Source organism: Sorex fumeus, unplaced genomic scaffold, assembly GCF_029834395.1.
Source record: "Sorex fumeus unplaced genomic scaffold, SorFum_2.1 ptg000030l, whole genome shotgun sequence".
In the NCBI taxonomy this organism is placed as follows: domain Eukaryota; kingdom Metazoa; phylum Chordata; class Mammalia; order Eulipotyphla; family Soricidae; genus Sorex; species Sorex fumeus.
The window spans coordinates 27,438,525-27,458,841 of NW_026606087.1; the positions used below are offsets into that span (position 1 = coordinate 27,438,525).

At 38.6% G+C, this 20,317-nt stretch overlaps 1 protein-coding gene across 25 annotated transcripts in view; it reads right to left on the reverse strand.

Moving 5' to 3' along the window:
* The window catches only part of DLG2 (discs large MAGUK scaffold protein 2), a 1,600,462-nt gene that overhangs the window by 50,173 nt on the left and 1,529,972 nt on the right, over nucleotides 1-20,317 (reverse strand). For all 25 annotated transcript variants that reach the window (XM_056115953.1, XM_056115951.1, XM_056115947.1 and 22 more), the window contains one exon: nucleotides 17,946-18,021. In XM_056115953.1, the coding sequence (XP_055971928.1) occupies nucleotides 17,946-18,021 (76 nt within the window). The remainder of the gene's footprint in view (nucleotides 1-17,945; nucleotides 18,022-20,317) is intronic.

A 20,317-nucleotide genomic window follows, 5' to 3' on the forward strand; every position in this document is an offset into this window, starting at 1 on the left:
CTTCTCTGTCTGAAAAGAACATACTAAGTCACAGGAGCACCAGATTTCAATGAAATAAAAATCTTTCCTAGGTCAGTCAATACTCGCCAAGAAAAAGGGCAAAGTTTATGCATCTTGATTTCTCCAAGCTCTGGTCCAGAGTTGGACATAAAAGCTTATAAATCTTTGCAAAATAAACAAAAAACTATTTGCGTAGCTTTATAAAACAGCACTTGGCTCTGCAAATGTGGGCAGGTCACTTATTTTTTGTACCTACCTTGCCTATTCACCTACATAATATACCAAAGAGCTCTGCAGATATAAGAATTTAGTGATAGCTCATAAAATTCTCCCTCCCTCCCTTCCTCCCTCCCTTCCTTCCTTCCTTCCTTCCTTGCTTGCTTCCTTCCAAATCGGTCATCCAGTGGTACTCAGGGGACAATATGCCATTGGGGATCAAATGAAGACCTCCTACATGTAAAACACAACTCTCCAGTCCATTGAGCTGTCTCTGTGGTCCCTCCAAAAGGATTTCTGAATCAAGATGAGTGAATCCACCAGAACTGTTGTTACGGTTTTAACCTGGTAGCCTGTCTAAAACCAGTTTAATTTTTTATAAATCTTATTTTAATGATAAACTTACGGATTCTACCCTGGGCTGGTTTTCATTTCAAAATAGTGGTTATTTCAGTATTATGCATGAATGTGTAGGTTCCTTCCAACACACAGCATTTACTAATGTTAAATAAGGCAAAAGTACTGATAGGATTGTTAAAGAACCAGCTAGAAGACAGGCTAAATTGTGTATAGAATTTTAGCATCTAGTCTGTGGTCTGCCAAATTACTTTTGCCTTCAGCACTCATCCTATTGGCCATAGGCACTTTTCATGTGGCTTTTTGATTTACCCTTTCTATCAGTGAATAGCTAATTTGTGATCCTCACATATTCATCAAGAACTTTTCAATATCTGCTAAATGCCACTGCCATCAACAGTCACCCAACAATCTCTTTGATGAAACTTCTGGGGCCGAAGTCCTTCTAATACACAGAAAGTATTAGAAAGTATTCTGTCCAAGTGTGCACTCCACCATCCTCTCTTGTCAACCCACCAGTAACAAGTATCAGCATTCTTCCAGCAACAAGCATCAGGAGCATTAGGAATTCCTTCAGGAGACTAGTTGTGTGGGGCTGATAGTACAGTGCTGTGGTTACAGCTGTGTGGGCCTAATGGTTCAGTGGTTATCGAAGAGATTCTACTCAGCCTTTGGCAGTGTTGGAGGCAGCAGTGGAATCGGGAATGGAACTCAGGGCCCATCAGTGCTCATCAAGTCTTTGAGCTCTCTCCCCAGGACCCTGTCACCGTAGTTTATAAGGATCGCCATGGGTTTAAATAATAACTTCCTTGACCTTTTCATGACTCTGAAAAATTGTAGATAGGTATATATTTATAATGGTGTTTACATTTACGATCTTGGTGTACATAGTTCACCTCGCCATCACCAAAATGCTCCAAACTTTTAAAAAAGTTCTTTCTATGGTTGGGTTTCAATAATTTCATCGTCCCTATGGGGTTTCCTATGTTCCCATTAAAAGTAATAATACTTGCTGAATAGAGCAGAATCTTTTACAGAGGGGAAACCCCAAAATGATTTGTATGGTGAAAGGAAATGACAGTCAGAATAAGAGAATTTTTATTTAAAACAGTAATAAATTTTTCTGATCTCCATTCAAAAGCTACTCCAAAGAACATGTGGAATGTTTATTATCACTAATAAAATATTTCACTTTCCCCTAATACATCACCTTCTTTATTTTCAAATTATTTAATTCAATAATTATTGATTGAGTGTAATTAACTATTTTATTTTATTTATTTTTTAATTTTTTATGTAATAAAGATTTATTTATTTCTTTATTTTTTATTAGTGAAACACCATGAAGTACAGTTATAGACTTACAAATTTTTGTGCTTGGGTTTCAGTTATACAATGATCAAGTACCCGTCCCTCCACCAGCGCCCATCCTCCACCACCACAGGTCCCAGCATCCCTCCCACCCCCCTTCCCTCCCTTCCCACCCTGCCTCTGTGGCACGGCGTTCCCCCTTGTTCTCTCTGTCTTCTTTTGGGTCCTGTGTTTTGCAAGAGGGGCATTGAGTAGCAATCATGTTTGGTCTATAGTCTAGTTTCAGCATGCTTCTCCCACCCTGGGAGGATCCTCACAACACCCTTTATTTGGTGCTCTCTTCTCTATCTGAGCTTCCTTTTCCCCTTGCACATGTGGCTGGTCTCCAAGTCATGGAGCAAAATTCCTGGTACCAATCTCAGCCACTCCTGGGTGTTAGTCTCCCATTTTGTTGCTTTATGTTCCCCAGATGAATGCAATCTTTCTGTGTCTACCCCGCTCTTTCTGACTCATTTCGCTTAACATGATACTTTCCATGTAGTACCACTTGTATGTAAATTTCATGACTTCATCTTTTCTAACAGCTACATAGTACTCCATTGTGTAGATGTACCAAAGTTTCTTTAACCAGTCATCTGTTCTCGGGCACTCAGGTTTTTTCCAGATTCTGGCTATTGTAAAGAGTGCTGCAATGAACAAACAATTGCAGATGTCACTTCGACTATACCTTTTTGCCTCTCTGGGATATATTCCCAGGAGTGGTATTGCTGGATCAAATGGGAGATCAAATTCTAATTTTTTGAGAATCGTCCATACTGTTTTCCAAAAGGGTTGGACCAGTCAGCATTCCCACCAGCAGTGAAGGAGGGTCCCTTTCTCACCACATCCGCGCCAGCACCGGATGCTTTTGTTCTATTTTAATCCATAAAAAGTGATAATCCTTACTTCAAGAAACTTTCAATGTACTCTTCATTATATATGAACACTTAAGTCTCATAAAACATACTGATCTTTAAGCCTCCATTTTTTAAGAAAAAAGGGAAAAGCTATTTGGTATTTTTTTATAACTATTGGGACACATAGAAATTTTAGTTGTAATATTTCAGACATTAATGGTCATTAAAAATAATTTCTACCCAAATAGATACACATTGTACAGTTGAAGATAAGCAAAAGAATCTATTTATGCTTGCTAAGTATCTGACTATAATGGCTGTAGTGAAGAAGACAGATGGCTGGTCATTTACATCTGTGTGTTTGAGTACTGATGTTTTGGGAAGTGAAACATAATAGCTCTAGAGTGTGGATCTGAGCTTTTTACCTTAAATAGTTAGCAAAAGGAAGCACTTGTAGTGAATCAAAATTTAGATAGTGAATACATCCAAAGCAGAAGTGGGTTTGAGCCAAATTTACTGAGTAATACTTTACATCTTGAATCATAGCAGGAAGAAAATATAACAAAAACTTAGTGTTCTCATCTGATGAAACTATGCTGGGTGTTTATATAACCACAAATTATACATATTCTATTTATATTACATTAGCATCCCTAATTGATAGAGTTACCTATGTTAGTAATGCCCAGAGTTAGTTCATACACAGGAATGTTTTCAAGAATCAATTATTCTACTTTGTTTATATATGATGTCATCAAACAGAGCCCAACTTTTCCACTTACTAGTTCTCTGAGCTTACCCAAGTTATTTAACCTTTCTAAGTTTCAGTTTTATTTATTTATTTTTTTGCTTTAGTTACTCCTGGCAGTGCTCTGGGGACCATATGGGATGCTGGGAATCGAACCCAGGTCGGCTGCGTGCAAGGCAAACGCCCTACCTGCTGTGCTATCTCTCCAGCCCCAGTTTCAGTTTTCTTATTGATAAAATGGGTATGCAATCACTTATCATTAGGTCTCATTAAGAATAACTTAACAATGCTTATAAAAATAACTGCTTTTATAGAAAATATGGCAATATGCAGCTGTTCAGAATACTTCCAGATGGAATAGTGTGATTAAAACCATGCTGTGGCTTGTGATTTGAGAGAACGAAACAGTGGAAAAGCAGGGTCTGGAAGACACTCATAACACATTCGAGGATCTGGGGTAGGGAGGTGACAATAGGGCTCTGAGTCTCTGAACTGTGAATGGGACTGGCTCCTTCCTGGTACCCCAGGGATGGGGCAGATGACTCTCCTACCATCTTCCTTGGATGGACCTCCAGGTCTCACTTGGATGTTGGAGCTTTTCATCCTAAGTCTGGCTCGACTGAGGAACTTTCTTTGAGGGCAGTAGTGACTTTCTCTTGAAATTCAAAACGTTACTTTGAAACTCTTCCAGAAATCATTGTCATAATTCAACTCAGTGAAACAGAAGTACCTTGTTAACAAAACACTGTCAGATGATTTGTTTTGATAAGTGACACAACAATCTCTGTCTCTTTGTGTCCTTGGGGAATGTCTCCAGTTTCTTCATCTGTGAATGACATGGTAGGTGTCAAAGTCTATATGGAAATTTCTAAGACTCTATGGAGAAGAACAGATTTTTCAGGGGCAACGACAGTTTGGTTCAGCAGACTGCCACTGTCTTGTCTCTGTCCCATATTTTCTTACACCGTCAACACCCTTTTGTAAAAGGATGTCAAAGCATTGAGAAAAGAAACAGAATATAATTAGGAACCATTAGATCAGATGTCCAGATGAGTGTTCTCTCTGATCTCTTTAGCAGCAGTTTCCTATTTTTCTTCTATTTTAGCGCTATTTAAATTCAGATTTTTTAGACCTTCACACTCATTACTGTAATAGTATTCTTAGACATCTGGCTCAGCTAGTTTCATTTCTAATCTGCTCTTGCCACAGCTGCCAGATTCATCTCTGGAAAACTTCTTCTCTTTCACTTCTCTTTCCTGAGAAGGGTGTATTTTATAGTACACCTGTCTGGTCAGACGATCATGCTAGGTGCAAAGGGAACAAGAAGTGCAAATTTGGGTCCTTGCTTGGGAGTGACATGTGGACAGTAATAAAGTGGGATTTAGCATGCAAACTCAGAAAAATATCACTTCGTCATGGGGTCTGAGAGGTTAAGGTGTTTGCCCTGTTTGTGGCTATGGTTATGATCCTGGAACAGGTTTTGGTACTGCCTTTGCTCATCCTCTCCGTGTCCTTGAAGTATAGAACAGGGCATGGTCCCTGAGAATCTCTGGGTGTGACCCAAATACCTTTCTCCCAGCAAAAAAGAGGGAGAAATACTTTTGGGGGTACAGCTGGTGATGCTTAGAGCTTACTCCTGGCTCTGCACTCAGGAATCACTCCTAGTTGGCTTGGGGAACCATATGGGGTGCTGAGTATTGAATCTAGGTTGGCCACGTGCAAGACAAATGCCCTAACCTGTACGCTATCACTCAGGATCCCTAAGGAAAGAAATTCTTAGGGAGTCGAAGATGTAGTACAGAGGTTAAGGTGCATGCTTTGCACACAGCTGACCCTAGTTAGATCTCTGCATTGTATATGGTCCCCCAAGAACCACCATCAGTAATCCCTGAGCATTGCTGGATAGGGCCCCATACAAAAACAAACAAACAAAAAAAGGAAAATTATTAGGTCTGGTTTGTTCACAGCTTTTTTGTATCTTCACTGTTCACAGCATAAAATTCATTTTTCTGGAGAATTACACCTGACTTAAATCTAACTTTCTAGTACGAGTCCCTTTGGTTTCTAGCTGAACAGCTGTGCTTGCTGATGGTATATATTTCCTATATACCTAGATACTTAACTTGAAATTTAGAATATCCTTCTAGAAACCCCCCACCTCCGCCCCATTTAAATTTCCTCAGCTTTTTGCCATTTTGGCTTTGGGGCTGTTGCCGGCAGTGTTAGGGGTCATTCTTGGGGTGATGCCTGAGGAAACACGGGGTTCCTCGGGGTTTCTGCGTGCAAAATAGGAGCTCAGTGTTTTGAGTATCTCCCCAACGCCAAATGTCCCCAGCGGTCAAACTAGAATATCTTCCTCGATACACAAGAATATCTTGTCACTCATGCTTGCTCCTCACGTGTTGTGCTCTCTGGCACAGAACTCCTGCTTCTTCAAGCCAGTGACTTAATTTACTGTTTTGGCCCACAGTGCTCAGCAAACTTCTTGGTATTGGCTACTAATATATTTATTATTTGTTTTGGGACACATACCCAGTAGTTCTCAAGGCTTACTCCTGACTCTCTGCTCAGGGATCATTCCTGGCTGGGCTCAGGGGATTGCTGGCTGCATGCAAGAGAGGTTGCTTAACTCACTGCACAGTCACGGTGGCTCCAAATCAAACTAAACGGTGGGATGAACATGTTTTTGGAAACTTGTCTCCCATTTTATTCTGGTAGGCCTCATTGACAAATGCAGTCACAAGCTCACTTCAGAAATGTTCCTATCCAGAAAGAATGGCATTCAAGGGAACTAACTTCCCTATTGAGAATTCATGTAAGTACTCAAGGGAGTTTCGGAAAAAGATAAACCAAATTTAACTGACATCATTTTTCTTAGAGTGATAAAGGCATCACTTTATATACTTTTATTTTGTTTCATTATTGAAATTTTATCTGAGGCATTGTGATTTACAATACCATTAATGGTAGGTTTCATACAGTCAATGCTCCAGTAATATACCCTCTATCAGAGAGTCCCCTGTCCTCAAGCCTAGGAAGCGCAGTTCTGAGGCAAGGTTTTAATAAGTAAGACTGAAAATGCAGTGAACAAATTTGTGTTTTGAAGTCAGATATTTTTTGATTAGTTTAATCAAAAGTGTGAATTAATTACTTCCTTTGGAGTAGGGTTGTGATGACTAAGCAAACTTGTCTTTCAAACTTGTCTTGATTTTTACAATGAATATTCCTACTATTTTGAATAACACCTCTGAGTTCTGTTTTGTATCAGCCTGTGAATAAGTAGGACTCCTTATTTATTTATAGCCGACCTTGTTTTAGAACAGATTCATAATGCAAATGGGACACTTCTACATTGCACATCACTGAAATTTAAAAGGATATCCCTAAACTTTTTAGACTCTTTGGGACATACTTCCTTTCCTTAAGTTATAAGGATTTTAAAATAAAAGTAAAACAGAAGCTAGCATAACTCACAAATGCCATTAATTGTCAAAGGAAAATAACTTGTTTTTTTTTAAATTATCTGTTTTAATAATTAACGAAAGGGCATTAGAAAGTTGTTGAATAAAGTCAGAAAAACAATGAAAGAACTTAAGGGGATTTTCACCAGTGACTAGTCTGAGTAAAGACTCATTAGTAAAGTTACCAGCCTCCCTAGGAAATCCTGACAGCTTCAGTATCTGATGAATCAAACTGACTCTCAGAAGACAGGTGGCATTTTTAAGCTTAGAGGGCTAGGTGGCTTGGAATGATTTGTTAGACATAATTGTCCATTTGTCTTGGCATGGGCATATACACACTGACGGCACATAGGGTATGCAGGAAGTTAGGACATTTTTTATGTAGCAAAAAGGGATGCTTTTTCTTCAGAGGAAGAGCCTGAGATTTCCTCTTGAAATACTTAAAAAGAGTGGCATTAGAACACATAGACTTCCAGTACTAACTTCGTTATCTGGAAACTTCTTTACCATTCTCATTTGCCATAATACTGCACCAGCCTCGCTATAAATCCACGCCACCTCGCTGGTGCCCCTGAACTGCTTTGCCCCACTCCAAAATGTCTTCACCTTTGTGTTCAAGCCATTTGCTCTGAGTAGCAAAACTTTACTCAAACTTCTAGATCTCATTTAAATATCATTGCTTCTTTGAAGGCTTCTCTCTTATCCAGGATATAATTAGTAACTCTTTTGAGCTTCAACAAAAATAAAGCGAAGTGTGAAGAAATAGAAAAGGCAAATGTTTCTGCTGTCAAAATGATTTGACTCTTGCACCTACTAACAGTGTGCTCTTAAGTAAATTAGTTAATTTTTATGAGGCTCAGTCTCCTGAGATGTAAAATAGAATATCAAGTACCTGTATTTATGAGATCAGCAATGATACTATATTGCCATTATCTGTCCGCCAATATATTTCTTCAGTGAATTCCTTCAGATAACACTTCACTCATTACTTTGTTATAGTACAGGGTATATAACAAAGGGCTGGAGCGATAGCACAGCGGTAGGGCGTTCGCCTTACAAGCGGCCAACATGGCCAACCCGAGTTCGATTCCTCCACCCCTCTCGGAGAGCCCGACAAGCTACCGAGAGTATCTCGCCCGCACGGCAGAGCCTGGCAAGCTCCCCGTGACGTATTCGATATGCCAGACACAGTAACAACAAAGTCTCCAATGGAGACGTTACTGGGCCCGCTCGAGCAAATCGACGATCAACGGGAGGGCCTTTACCTTTACCTAGTACAAGGTATCGAGCACAAAGCTTTGTTTTATAGCACTCAACATTTAAAAAGATCTGTAGATATTCTGGAAAAATAACTCAAACATTGGCCAGCAAATTAAAATTGATGTTCTTTTTTTTTATAAATTGTTCTTTACTCCTTCTCTGGCCCCATTACCTTTAATTCTAATTCCTCTATCACATGCTACACTTTATAATTTATTCTATGTTCCCCTAGGGCAGTAATTCTGACTTTTACATACTTTATAAATGCCACTTAATGAAAAAGCTATTTAAAATATTTAATTCTATTTTTCACTACAGTTTGAATTCTATGTCTATACTGTGTTTTAGAGATTGAGGTCATAACAATGATGTATTTATGGAAACTTTGTCAAAGTGAGCGGCACCTCCTGACCCTACTATTTCAATTCTCTCCTTTCTACAGTAACTCTTCTTTTCAAGGGGTGGGGCGACATTCATGGGGCCACATCCAGCAATGTTCAGGGCTTACTTGGGCTCTGTGCTCAGGGATCAAACCTTAAAGCAGTCAGGAGACTACCAGAGATTTTGGGAATCAGACCAGGTTTGGCAGCATACAGCCTTAACCCTGTACTATCTTTGGATCTTTCTGCATTTTTTTAAAAAAGAATTATTTATTTATTTACCTACTTTTTAGCAATAGACACATTATTACTCTTATGTGCTGTACTACAATACCATATCCACCACAAAAGTGCCCAAATCCCTCCAACTTTATTTCATGTTTGTCACCTATAACCTGTTCCTCGCTCCTTCAGTATCCTTAGGTCACAGTTCTTCTGTCATTATCCTAGGATTGTGTTCACTAGGAATTGTCTAATCTTTTACTTTGTTTCCTAATACTCTGTATATGAATGAATCAGTTAATGTTTTGACTACTTTACTTATCCTGATTCTCTAGTTCTATCCAATTGCAGGAAGAGCATCATTTCATATTTTCTTACAGCTGAGTAGTCATTTTTCAATCTATTTATCAGTTGGACACTTGGACTGTTTCTAGATCTTGGCCGTTGTAAGTAATGCTGCAAATGAATATAGGTGAGTATATATGTGCTTTCAGTTATGTTTTTGAATTTTGAGAGTCAGTGACCAAAAGTTGAATTGTAGGGTCAGAAAGAAGCTGTAGTCTTGTTTTTTTTTTTTTTTTTGAGAAATCTTCAAATCATGTTCAAAAGAGGCTTAACCAAACAACAGTTTCACTAGCAGTAAATAAGAGATTTTCTTTTTTGCTACAGTTCTGCTAGCATTTATTGTTTCTGGGTTTTTAATATAAGCCATTCTCGCTGCTGTGAGATGATATCTAATTTTCAGTTTCTTGATAATCAGTGATGATAAACATTTTTTTAAATATCTCTATTGGCCACCAATAGAGTTATTTCTGAGGAACTGATTATTTACCTCCTTTTCTCATTTTTCAATGATTTAAAAATTTTTATTAGTTGTTGCCATTATTGAGCTCTGAAAGTGCTTTATATATCTTGGATAGCCCGGTAAGCTACCGAGAGTATCTTGCCCGCACTGCAGAGCCTGGAAAGCTACCCGTTGCATATTCGATATACGAAAAACAGTAACAAGTCACACAATGGAGATGTTACTGGTGCCCACTCGAGAAAATTGATGAACAAGAGGAGGATAGTGCTATAGTGGACAGTGCTATTAGCCCTTTGTCTGATGTGTGATGTGACACTATTTTCTCACAATGCTTTAGTATTAGGCCCAATATTTTTTACTTTTGTTTTTTCTTTTTGGGTCACACCTGGCAATGCACAGGGGTTACTACCCGCTGTGCTATCACTCCAGCCCCATGGCCTAATTTTTTTTTGCAGTGCAGAAGCTTTAGAGTTTTCCATCTACTTGTCTTTTTATTTACTTTTCAAATAAAACCCTATCATTGAAGTCTCCTTTGAGGTCAAGATCTTGCAAAGTTTTAACTATATTTTGCTTAATTTATTTAAAACAAATAGGTTTTATATCAAGTTAACCCATTTTAACCTTAGTGATGGTGTGAGGTAGAGGTCTACATTATTATTATTTTTTATTTGTGGTTAACTAGTTTCCCCAGCACCATTTGTTGAAGAGGCTTTCCTTGCTCCACTTCCGGTTCCTAGTCCCTTTGTCATAAATTAATTCTCTATATATCTGAGTGTTTATCTATTGACTCATTTTTTTTGTGCCCAGATCTTACTCAGGAATCACTCCTGGCAGGCCTGTGCAGACTTGTGATGTTAGAAACTAAACCCAGCTCATCTTTTGATTTAAGTGCCACCAAACTTTAATTACTATAACCTTGTGTAAAGACTGAAGTTTTGTACCTTCTCTCTTCTTTTTATCTCAGAATTTCTTTGGCTATTCTGGGTGGTTTATAACTCCATATACGTTTTAGAAATATTGGGCATATAGGTAAAGGTAAAGGTAAAGGCCCTCCCGTTGATCATCGATTTGCTCGAGCGGGCCCAGTAACGTCTCCATTGGAGACTTTGTTGTTACTGTGTCTGGCATATTGAATACTCTCGGTAGCTTGCCGGGCTCTCCGAGAGGGGCGGAGGAATCGAACTCGGGTCGGCCATGTTGGCTGTGTGCAAGGCGAACGCCCTACCTGCTGTGCTATATCCTTGAAAAATGTTCTGGGAATTTTGATGGGAATTGCAGTGAATCTGTTTGTGTGTGTGTATGTGTGGGGATTTTGATGGATCAGGGCTTTTGCCCCACACCCTGCAGTGTTCTGGACTTACTCCTGCAGTGCTCAGGGCTTACTCCTTTGTTCTCAGGGATCATCCTTTTTCATACTCAGAGAATCATATATTTTGCAAGGATGGAACCAGACTGGCCATGTGTAAGTCAAGTGTTTTATCCATTGTACTATCTCTGGCCTGTACTATCCTTCTGGATCATACTGCATCTGTAAATTATTCTTGGTAAAATGATCATTTTACCAATGCTGATTTTTCTAATTCATGAACGTCATATATATTTCCATTTTCTTGTATCTTATTTTATTTCTTTCAGGAATAATTTTCAATTTTACCTAAATAGTCTTTTATCCTCTTTGTTAAATTGATACCTAGATTCTTTAGCCTTTTTTTTTAAAAAAAAACATGCAGTTGCAAATGTAATAGTTTTTAAAAATTTTTCTCTCCCATTTTAAATACATGATAAAAATCCTGGCTTATTTAAATTATAGTTGATTGTGAATATGTGAAAATAATTTATTGTGAAGCTGTGAAAATATACTTTAAAATGAAAGTATGGTTTGTTGAAAAAATTTCTACTCTGCATTGTTGCTAAGATACAAGTGATAGTTTGACTTCTTTACCTGTAGTAATAACTTCTTCATCTGAGTTCCTTTGAGTTCTCTTTCTTGTCCACTTATTATGAAATGGGGGCTTCCACTTTTATGTTGAACAGTAAGGGTAAATGTGAACCCTTGTGTTTGCCTGGCTATCAATTCTATTCCATTGGTCTGAGAGTTAGTCCTTTTACTCTAGTACCACAGAGCTTTGATTAGAAAAGTTTTACAGTATAATTCAATTCCATCTCCCTCTTTTATATTTTAATTAATTAATTAATTTTTTTGGTTTGTTTTTTGGGTCACACCCAGTGATGCACAAGTGTTACTCCTGGCTTTGCACTCAGGAATTACTCCTGGTGGTGCTTGAGGGACCATATGGGATGCTGGGAATCGAACGTGGGTCGGCCACATGCAAGGCATGCCCTACCCACTGTACTATTGCTCCAGTCTCTCTTCTATTTTTTAAACAACTTCCAGAATATGGATGTGCTCCTGGAATCATAAAAATTTAAATAACCGGGGTCTGAAGCCATCCCTGCAACAAGCTTCTCAGTTCCAAAATTCATCTGTGAGTCTCTAGATCATGAAGATCAATGTGTTTAGATAGCAACCAGAGGCAGTTCATGGGCATGATAGCCAAGGCCCTGGAAGGTTGGGGATATGGGAAGATACAGACCAGTTTTGACCCCATGGGGCTTGGGTGCTTTGAGTCACTGGTCCCGCATACCTGGCTTTTTTAGTGGATGTAGTCTCTTGCATGGGGGCCCAGGATAAGTCTGTGAAGGTTAGCTGTGAGGGTGGTGATGATTGGTTTCAGGAGGTCTGGGGCTGCGAGGGGTTCATCTGATGCTGGTGGAGAGAGGACACCTGCTCCCATCTGAGGTGCCCTGGTGAAGTCAGCCTGGTGCTTGGTCTAGGGTCATCCCTGCAGCGAGATGCTCAGTTCCCAGATTCATAGATGAGTCCTCTTTCATTCATTTAAAATTTTTTTCTTTTCATCCTTTCTCTATTGGTGGCTTCACGTATCTTATTCTCGGGCACTGATTCTTTCCTTGGCTTTTTTTCATTCTTCTCTGAGCTCATCTGTTGCGTATTCTAGTTTACTAATCATGCTCTTCAGTTTGGAAGTCGCTGACTGAACTTTTCTCATACCATCTCTCATATTTTCTCTTTGCTTGGTGGAGATCTTTTTTTTATTGCTTGCAATTAGGCGCACCTGAGAGATTAGATTGCACTTGTGCATTTTCAGACTTTTCCATTTTTTCTGTTTTCTTTTTCCGTTACTTTAGGGAGAGTCCCTCTGTTTCTAATTCTGTCTGTCACACCATGAGGCCAAGAGTTGTCAGTCTGGTTTTGTGCAAGACCAGGTGATAGTTATATCCAATTTCACACAGAGTCTTTGGAGCTCAGTTCATGCTGCTTCTGACATCAGTTCATGCTGCTAAGGAGATCAGAGCTGCGACATGTTTGCAGTTTCTGGTGTCTCCACATGCCGTTGTTTCATAGTCCTAGGGCCTGGGCCGCTGTGTACAGTACAACTAGACACTCTCCCTTTTTGAAGTAAGTCTCTTTCCTGACTCTGGGTTCATGTTTCCCATCAGTTAGATGCAATGGGGGTGGAGGGCGGGGCAGGGGATAGCTCTTGTTTTCATATGAGTAACAGCTATCATCTTCTACTTGTAGGTTGCAATGATGGAGGATGACTTCAGTTGTTCACCCCTTTTAACTGGAGTCCCTGAGACCTTGTAGGGTTCTAGTCTCTCTTTCCCAATGAGGTTTTATGATGTTGGAGATTTAGAAAGCCGAGACATAGGTTTTCAATCCATTCCTTCTTTTAGCGCTACCTCCCATTCCCTAAGATCATGGAATCTTCATTTATTTCAAAAGTCTTCTACCACAGTGCTGTTTTCTGCCTACTCTTGTGCATGCTCTCAGTAGAACTGTACTGGGATTTTATGGCTTGGTAAAGTTTTTGCTAGGGGAACCTTGTGCAAGATCAAATTTTGCCATTTGGTCCCATCCTTCAGAATAACTTTTAACACAACATTTAAGTAAAATCTATCATTTCATTAACCTACATTCGAGATGAAGTCTTTTTGACATTCCTGCTGTAAAGCTGTTATTTCACTTAAGATGGCCAAAGAACAGCAATAACAGTAATGAATTCTAACCAGAATCTAGTTTTCTTGATCCTTGGGCTTTCAGGTCAAGCTTTTCCTGGATTGTAACAAGATCATTTCTTCTCCTTCAACAGTTATGCAAAATCTTGAATTTATATTCTGATCAACAGCACATATCTGATTGCGTAACGTGCATTTTGACCTTATCAAAATGACATCTGTGCTCTCATTTTGTATGTGTTCCTTAAGAGAAGGGCCCAAAGTTACACTTTGTATCATTCACAAATTCTAGCCCTGTATCTTGTGCATTTAGGTAAAGGTAAAAGGTAAAGGCCCTCCCATTGATCGTCGATTTGCTCGAGCGGGCCCAGTAACGTCTCCATTGGAGACTTTGTTGTTACTGTGTTTGGCATATCGAATACTCTCGGTAGCTTGCCGGGCTCTCCGAGAGGGGTGGAGGAATCGAACTTGGGTCGGCCATGTTGGCCGCTTGTAAGGCGAACGCCCTACCCGCTGTGCTATCGCTCCAAAATTCCCTGAGTTATGCATTAAACAAGACCCATTTAAAAATACAGTTATCACATGGAGAGTATCATGCTAAGTGAAATGAGTCAGAAAGAGAGGGACAGACATAGAAGGGACAGATTGCACTCATTTGATGAGGCTGACACCTAAGGACACTAGATACATGGGACAGATAGATTGCTCCATAGCTGGAAGCCTGCCTCATGAGCAAAGGGGAGAAGGCAGCTGGAATAGAGAAGGGATCACTAAGAAAAAGATGGCTGGAGGAATCGGTCAGGATGAGAAATGCGTGAAGAAAGTAGATAAAAGACCAAACATGATAACCTCTTAGGATCTGTATTACAAACCATAATGCCCAAAAGTAGAGAGAGATTATGGGGAATCATATCTGCCAAGGAGGCAGAGGGAGGGTGGGAAAGGGGGGTTATACCAGGGATACTGGTGGTGGGGGATGTGCACTAGTGGGGGGATGGGTGTTTGATCATTGTGTGACTGTAACCAAACATGAAAGCTTATAACTATCCCACGGGGATTCAATAAAATTAAAAAAAAATACAGCAATCAGTGTGGCTGTGGAGAGAAAGAAACCCTCATCCACTGCTAGTGCAAATATCTCCTCTTTGGAAAACAATATGGACATTCTTTTTTCCTTGTTTTTTTTTGCGGGGGAGTCATACCCGGCGATGAACAAGGGTCACTCCTGGTTCATGCACTCAGGAATTACTCCTGGTGGTGTCCTGGGGACCAGATGAGATGCTGGGAATCAAATCCCAGTCAGCCGCACGCAAGGCATATGCCCTACCTGCTGTGCTATTGCTCTAGCCCCAGCAATATGGACATTTCTAGTTCTGCAGCACTGTCCTCCCGTTGTTCAAGGATTTGCTCGAGTGGGCACCAGTAACGTCTCCATTGTGAGATTTGTTACTGTTTTTGGCATATTGAATACGTCAAGGTTAGCTTGCCAGGCTTTGCCGTGCAGGCAAGATACTCTCGGTAGCTTGCCGGGCTCTCCGAGATGGGTGGAGGGATCAACCCGGAGTCAGCCCGGATCAGCTGCATGCAAGACAAGCACCCTACCCACTGTGCTATCACTCCAACCCGGACATTTCTAAAAAAATTAAAAACAGTTTTTATATGATCCATCATTTCCACTTCTCCACATCTACACCAAATGGCTCAAACACTATTTTGAAAAGATATTTGTATTCCTGTGTTCATATATATAAGTCAAGACCCAAGTGCCCAAGAACAAACGCCCAGTTAGACTGTTGTACACATACACAGTGGAGTACTACTTGGCTCTAAGAAAATATAAAATACAATTTTGCTACTACATAAATGAATCTGGAGTTTTATGTTCAATGAACTTAGCTGGAGAGACATAGATACAAGGTTCTCTCATATGTAGGATACAAAGAAACCTGATAATGAAATAACAAATCATCAAAGACAATAGAATCTTAGAATGGGTGTCCGGATTCGAGCTTACCAATGGAAATGTTGGGAGGTAATTGGTGAGGGATTTTGAGAAAATGGTGGAGGAGAGTGGAAAAGCTGATTGTTGGTGTGATGTGGGAATGGCGTTTGCATGAAATCCCACTATTAACACTATTGTAAATCATGGTGCTTCAACTGAAAAAATAAAGTACTACTAAATTCTACCTGCCTACATAATGAAATGCGTGCCACATGCCCTCAGTTAAAAATTGCAACACTGTATGTAAAAATAAATCCCAATTCAACTGAATATTTTAGGAAAAGCAAATTATTACGTGAGCAGATCGGCTGTCCAAATAACACGTATACTTAAAAATACAAAGGATAGTGTTTAGGTTTGAGGGTCAAAATCCTGAGAAATGATAACTTTTCTTATTGTTTTTTATTTCGAATCTACTGATCATATTTTGGATTGCTGTGATGCTCACAAATCAGAGTAGATTGCACATAAATGTAAAGGGAAGGAGATAAAATTAAAAGGAATAGGGAAAGCAGGAGAGTATTTTAGAATACAGAAATAAGATACCATCATTATGATAAAATATGTTTAAAGCTAATATCATACTTAATAAAGAAATACTGAATACTTTCTCCTTAAGGTCAGGCACAAAACAAGGATCGGTGCTCTTATCATTTTTACTCAACATTTTACGAGAGGTTCTGGCCAAACCAATCAAGCATTATAATGGATGAAAGTTGTTTGGTTTTTAAAACAGTAAAAAATTAACAAGATATTTCATACGTGAAAGAATAAATTTATATTCATATCTCCCATAATATGCATATATATGAAACAAATCCATTATTATGTATCAAATTCCTCAGGAAAAGCTTAAATAATAAAACTCTTGAAAGAAAATATAGGCATAAATCTTCAAGTCTTTGGATTAACTAAGTAGCAAAACACAAATAACTAAAGAAAAAAGAGATGATGGATTTAACCAGCCAAAATTTGAAACTTTTTATATTAAGAGATACTATCAAAGGCATTACCAAGAAAGTGCAAAGATACTTCACAGATGAAGGAATACATTTGAAAGGCATACATTTGATGTGTAATATTCACAACACAAAGAACTTCTATAATCTGACAATAACAAGAAAACAGTCAAATTAAAAAATGGGCAAAGATCTGAATAGACATTTTTCTAATAGACAGTCTGGCAGTTTCTTAAATGTTAATGTATATAATCCTGCAACTCCGCTCCGAGGTATTTATCCAATGGCAATAAGAATGTATGTCTACAAAAAAAAACTTTATACAAAAATGTTGATGGAAACACTATGTCTACTAGTCACAAAATGGAAGTAATTCAAACATTTATCGACTTATGAATGAATAAATTAAATGAGGTGTATTTACATAATGGAAAATTATTTGACAATAAACAGGAAAAGTATTTCTGCATGCTACAACATACATGCATCTTGAAAACATTATGTAAACTGGAAGAAGCACTCACAGAAGACCACATTGTTTATAATTCGATGTATATGAAAATATAGACTAGGAAAATCCAGATACTTGATAGACTCATAGTTGAAGGAGCTAAGTAGGGATTGTAGTAAAAGGGAAGTCACTGCTATAGGGCTTCTTTAAGACAAGATGAACTATTTTAAATTAATTGTGGTGGTGACTGCATAATTATAAATATATTTAAAAACTAGTAGGTTGCATACTTAAATTTGTACACTGGATGATACATCTCAATAAACTGACATTTAAAAAGAGATGTACAGATGCATATAATGGATATTTCAATTTTGGTGATCCAAGTTTGTTAATACTCTTCTTTTTCTATGTCTGTCACAACAATACGTGTATTCACTTAGCTGACTTATACTTGTATTTCCACAGCCACTGTCTTAACTTTATAATGTATTACAGACTAAATGTATTTAACAATGAGCAGCTTGCTTCCATCACATCTTCCTTTCAGAACATTTCATTTGAAATGAAAAAGTTAAAGAAGTAAAAACATTTATACTCTCTTTTTCTTCATTATAATAATATACTAACATCATAGCTCATTTTTTCTGATGACCAACAGCTTACTCTAAGATTTGTTACACTTGTTTTAATCCCTTTCATCATTACTGTCACAAATATAACAGTGTTCCACAGTGTGGAAACTCCATGATTTGGTTACTACTGAAAGTATAAATATTAACATCATAGTTACATCCATGACAACTGAGAGAACTTATGTCTCATTATTTTGTACCTACCCCTTTTGAATCAATCACTCCAGGTTTTGCATTGAACTTCACTGTCTTCAATCGGGCACGTTCCTTTCTTTCCACCCTAAAAATAAATAAATAAATAAATAAATAGTTGATCACATGACAAGGCTTTTATGATTAATATTTTAATTAAATTAAGATACATCTCCTTATATATCATATTTTTCTTATAGATCATATTTCACATATATCATATATAAAATATATATATTTATTAAATTAAGATGCATCTTATATATCATTTTTACATATATATCATGTTTGAAGTCTTAGTCTCAGGGTTGGAGATATTTAGAGTTCAAGGATTGGGGTACATGCCTACATGTATCAGGATCTGAGTTTGACCACCAGCCCCACATGGCTCCCCAAGCACTGTGGCAAACAGTCCCTGAGGCCTCTGAGCAGTGTGGCTGGGCCTGAGCTGAGCTTTATCCCAAGGCCTGGTTGGGACATCCCTGAAAATCACCCTGAGTTCCCTGAATGCTGTTTCGAAGGCCCAAACAAACAAATCCCAGAACATGTTTGTCTTGAATTAGTCAATACGCCCCGCCACCCCAAACTTGTTTTATGTAGTGAGAATCCATGTGCTTGGAAGAAATAAAAGAGTAATCTTTATATTAGTTAACTCAGTTCAAACTCAGTTCAATAATATGTGTTAAGTTAATAAGCCTGATTAAATCAGTCAAAATGTATTTCAAGAAATCAAGAAAATGTATTTCAAGAAGACCATAGAGATAAGCAACTACATTGGAGATTGAGCAAACTTCTCTTCCTTCCCCTGCTCTCTCCTCCCCTCTGCTCCCCTGCTCTCTCCTTTTCCCCTCTTCCCTCCTCCTTTTTTCTTCCCTTTACTGAGACTTGAGGAAGTAAAGGAGCCTTTCAGGAAAAGTTCAGGAGAATTTTCCTGCAGGAAAAACAGTTTGTCTGTGACCTAACTGGAAAAGTTGCAGGAACGTTCTGGTAATGGGTGTACATAGGATGAGGTGGGAGAGGTGATGGGGTCTCCCTATAAGCAGGGTTGATCCTTAGTAAGTCGTGAATTAGAAAATATAAAAAAGTAAGTGCAAGAACAAGTTATTAGCATTTAAATTAATGATTTTTCTTTCCACATTTTAAAAATTGAAGCACCATGATTTGCAGGTATTTATGGTTGAGTCTTAGATGTACAATTTTGAAGCACCAATCCCACCACCAGTGTCACCTTCCCTTCACTAGTGCTCCCAGGTTTCCTCCCATACCCCACCACATTTCCTCCCACCTGTCCTTTTGACAGTCACATAAGTTCTGTCGTTAAAGATGCTGACTCAAGATCGACTAGAAGAAATAAGGAATCAGGACGTCTATTTACTAAGAACTATTTGACAGTCCAAACAAGGGATGATGAGAAGTAATGGTGTGACAGAAGAGCAGGAAAAACCTGACAAAATTAGAAAGATAAAATTTGTAGGATCTGTGACTCTTTGAAGGCCGAAGTAAAGAAAGGAGAGGAATTTAGGGGCTAAGAGAGAGAGAGAGAGAGAAAAGTACTGTAGGTAAGATGCATGCCCTGCACACAACAAATCTAGGTTTGATCCCACAAATGGTCTGTAGCATCTCCCCCTTCCCCCCCGGAGTGATCCCTGAGTGAAGAACCAGGAGTAAGCTAAGCCCTGAGCACAGCTAGGTATGGGCTCCAAAAACAAGTAAGAGAGAAGAATCTAAAGGTACTCTCATGCATGCTGAAAATAGACTATAGACCGAACATGATAGCTGCAAACCACAGCACCCAAAAGGAGAGAGAGAATAAAAGGGAATGCCCTGCCGCAGGGGTGGGATGGGGGAGGGGGGTGGGGGGTGGGTGGGAGGGATGCTGGGAGCATTGGAGGTGAGGAATGGGCACCGGTGGAGGGATGGGTACTCAATCATTGTAGAACTGAAACCCAGGCACAAAAATGTGTAAGTCTACAACTGTACCTCAAGGTGTTTCACTAATAATAATAATAAAAAAATAAAGGTACTCTCATTTATATGAGCTTAGTCAGTATACATAATCAGTCATTCTTTAAGGTATACTTGCTCTCACTTAGATCTATATATTATTATTTATCTTGCTTTTCCCCTATTTTTTCCACATCAAATGCTGTCTCCTTGAAGGGCAACCAACTTATTACTCTAGAGTCTTACAGCAATTTTCCAATAAATAACTGTTAGACTAAAATAACAACATTTTTTGTATTACTTGAATAAGTTTTTATTTGCTTAAATATTGTTTGACTTAATATAAAAGATGGGGGAAAAAAGAGAAGAAAACACTGAAATCGACAGAAACTTAAATCTCAACTATTCATAGATCGGTAATTAACAGTGTACTCCTTTCT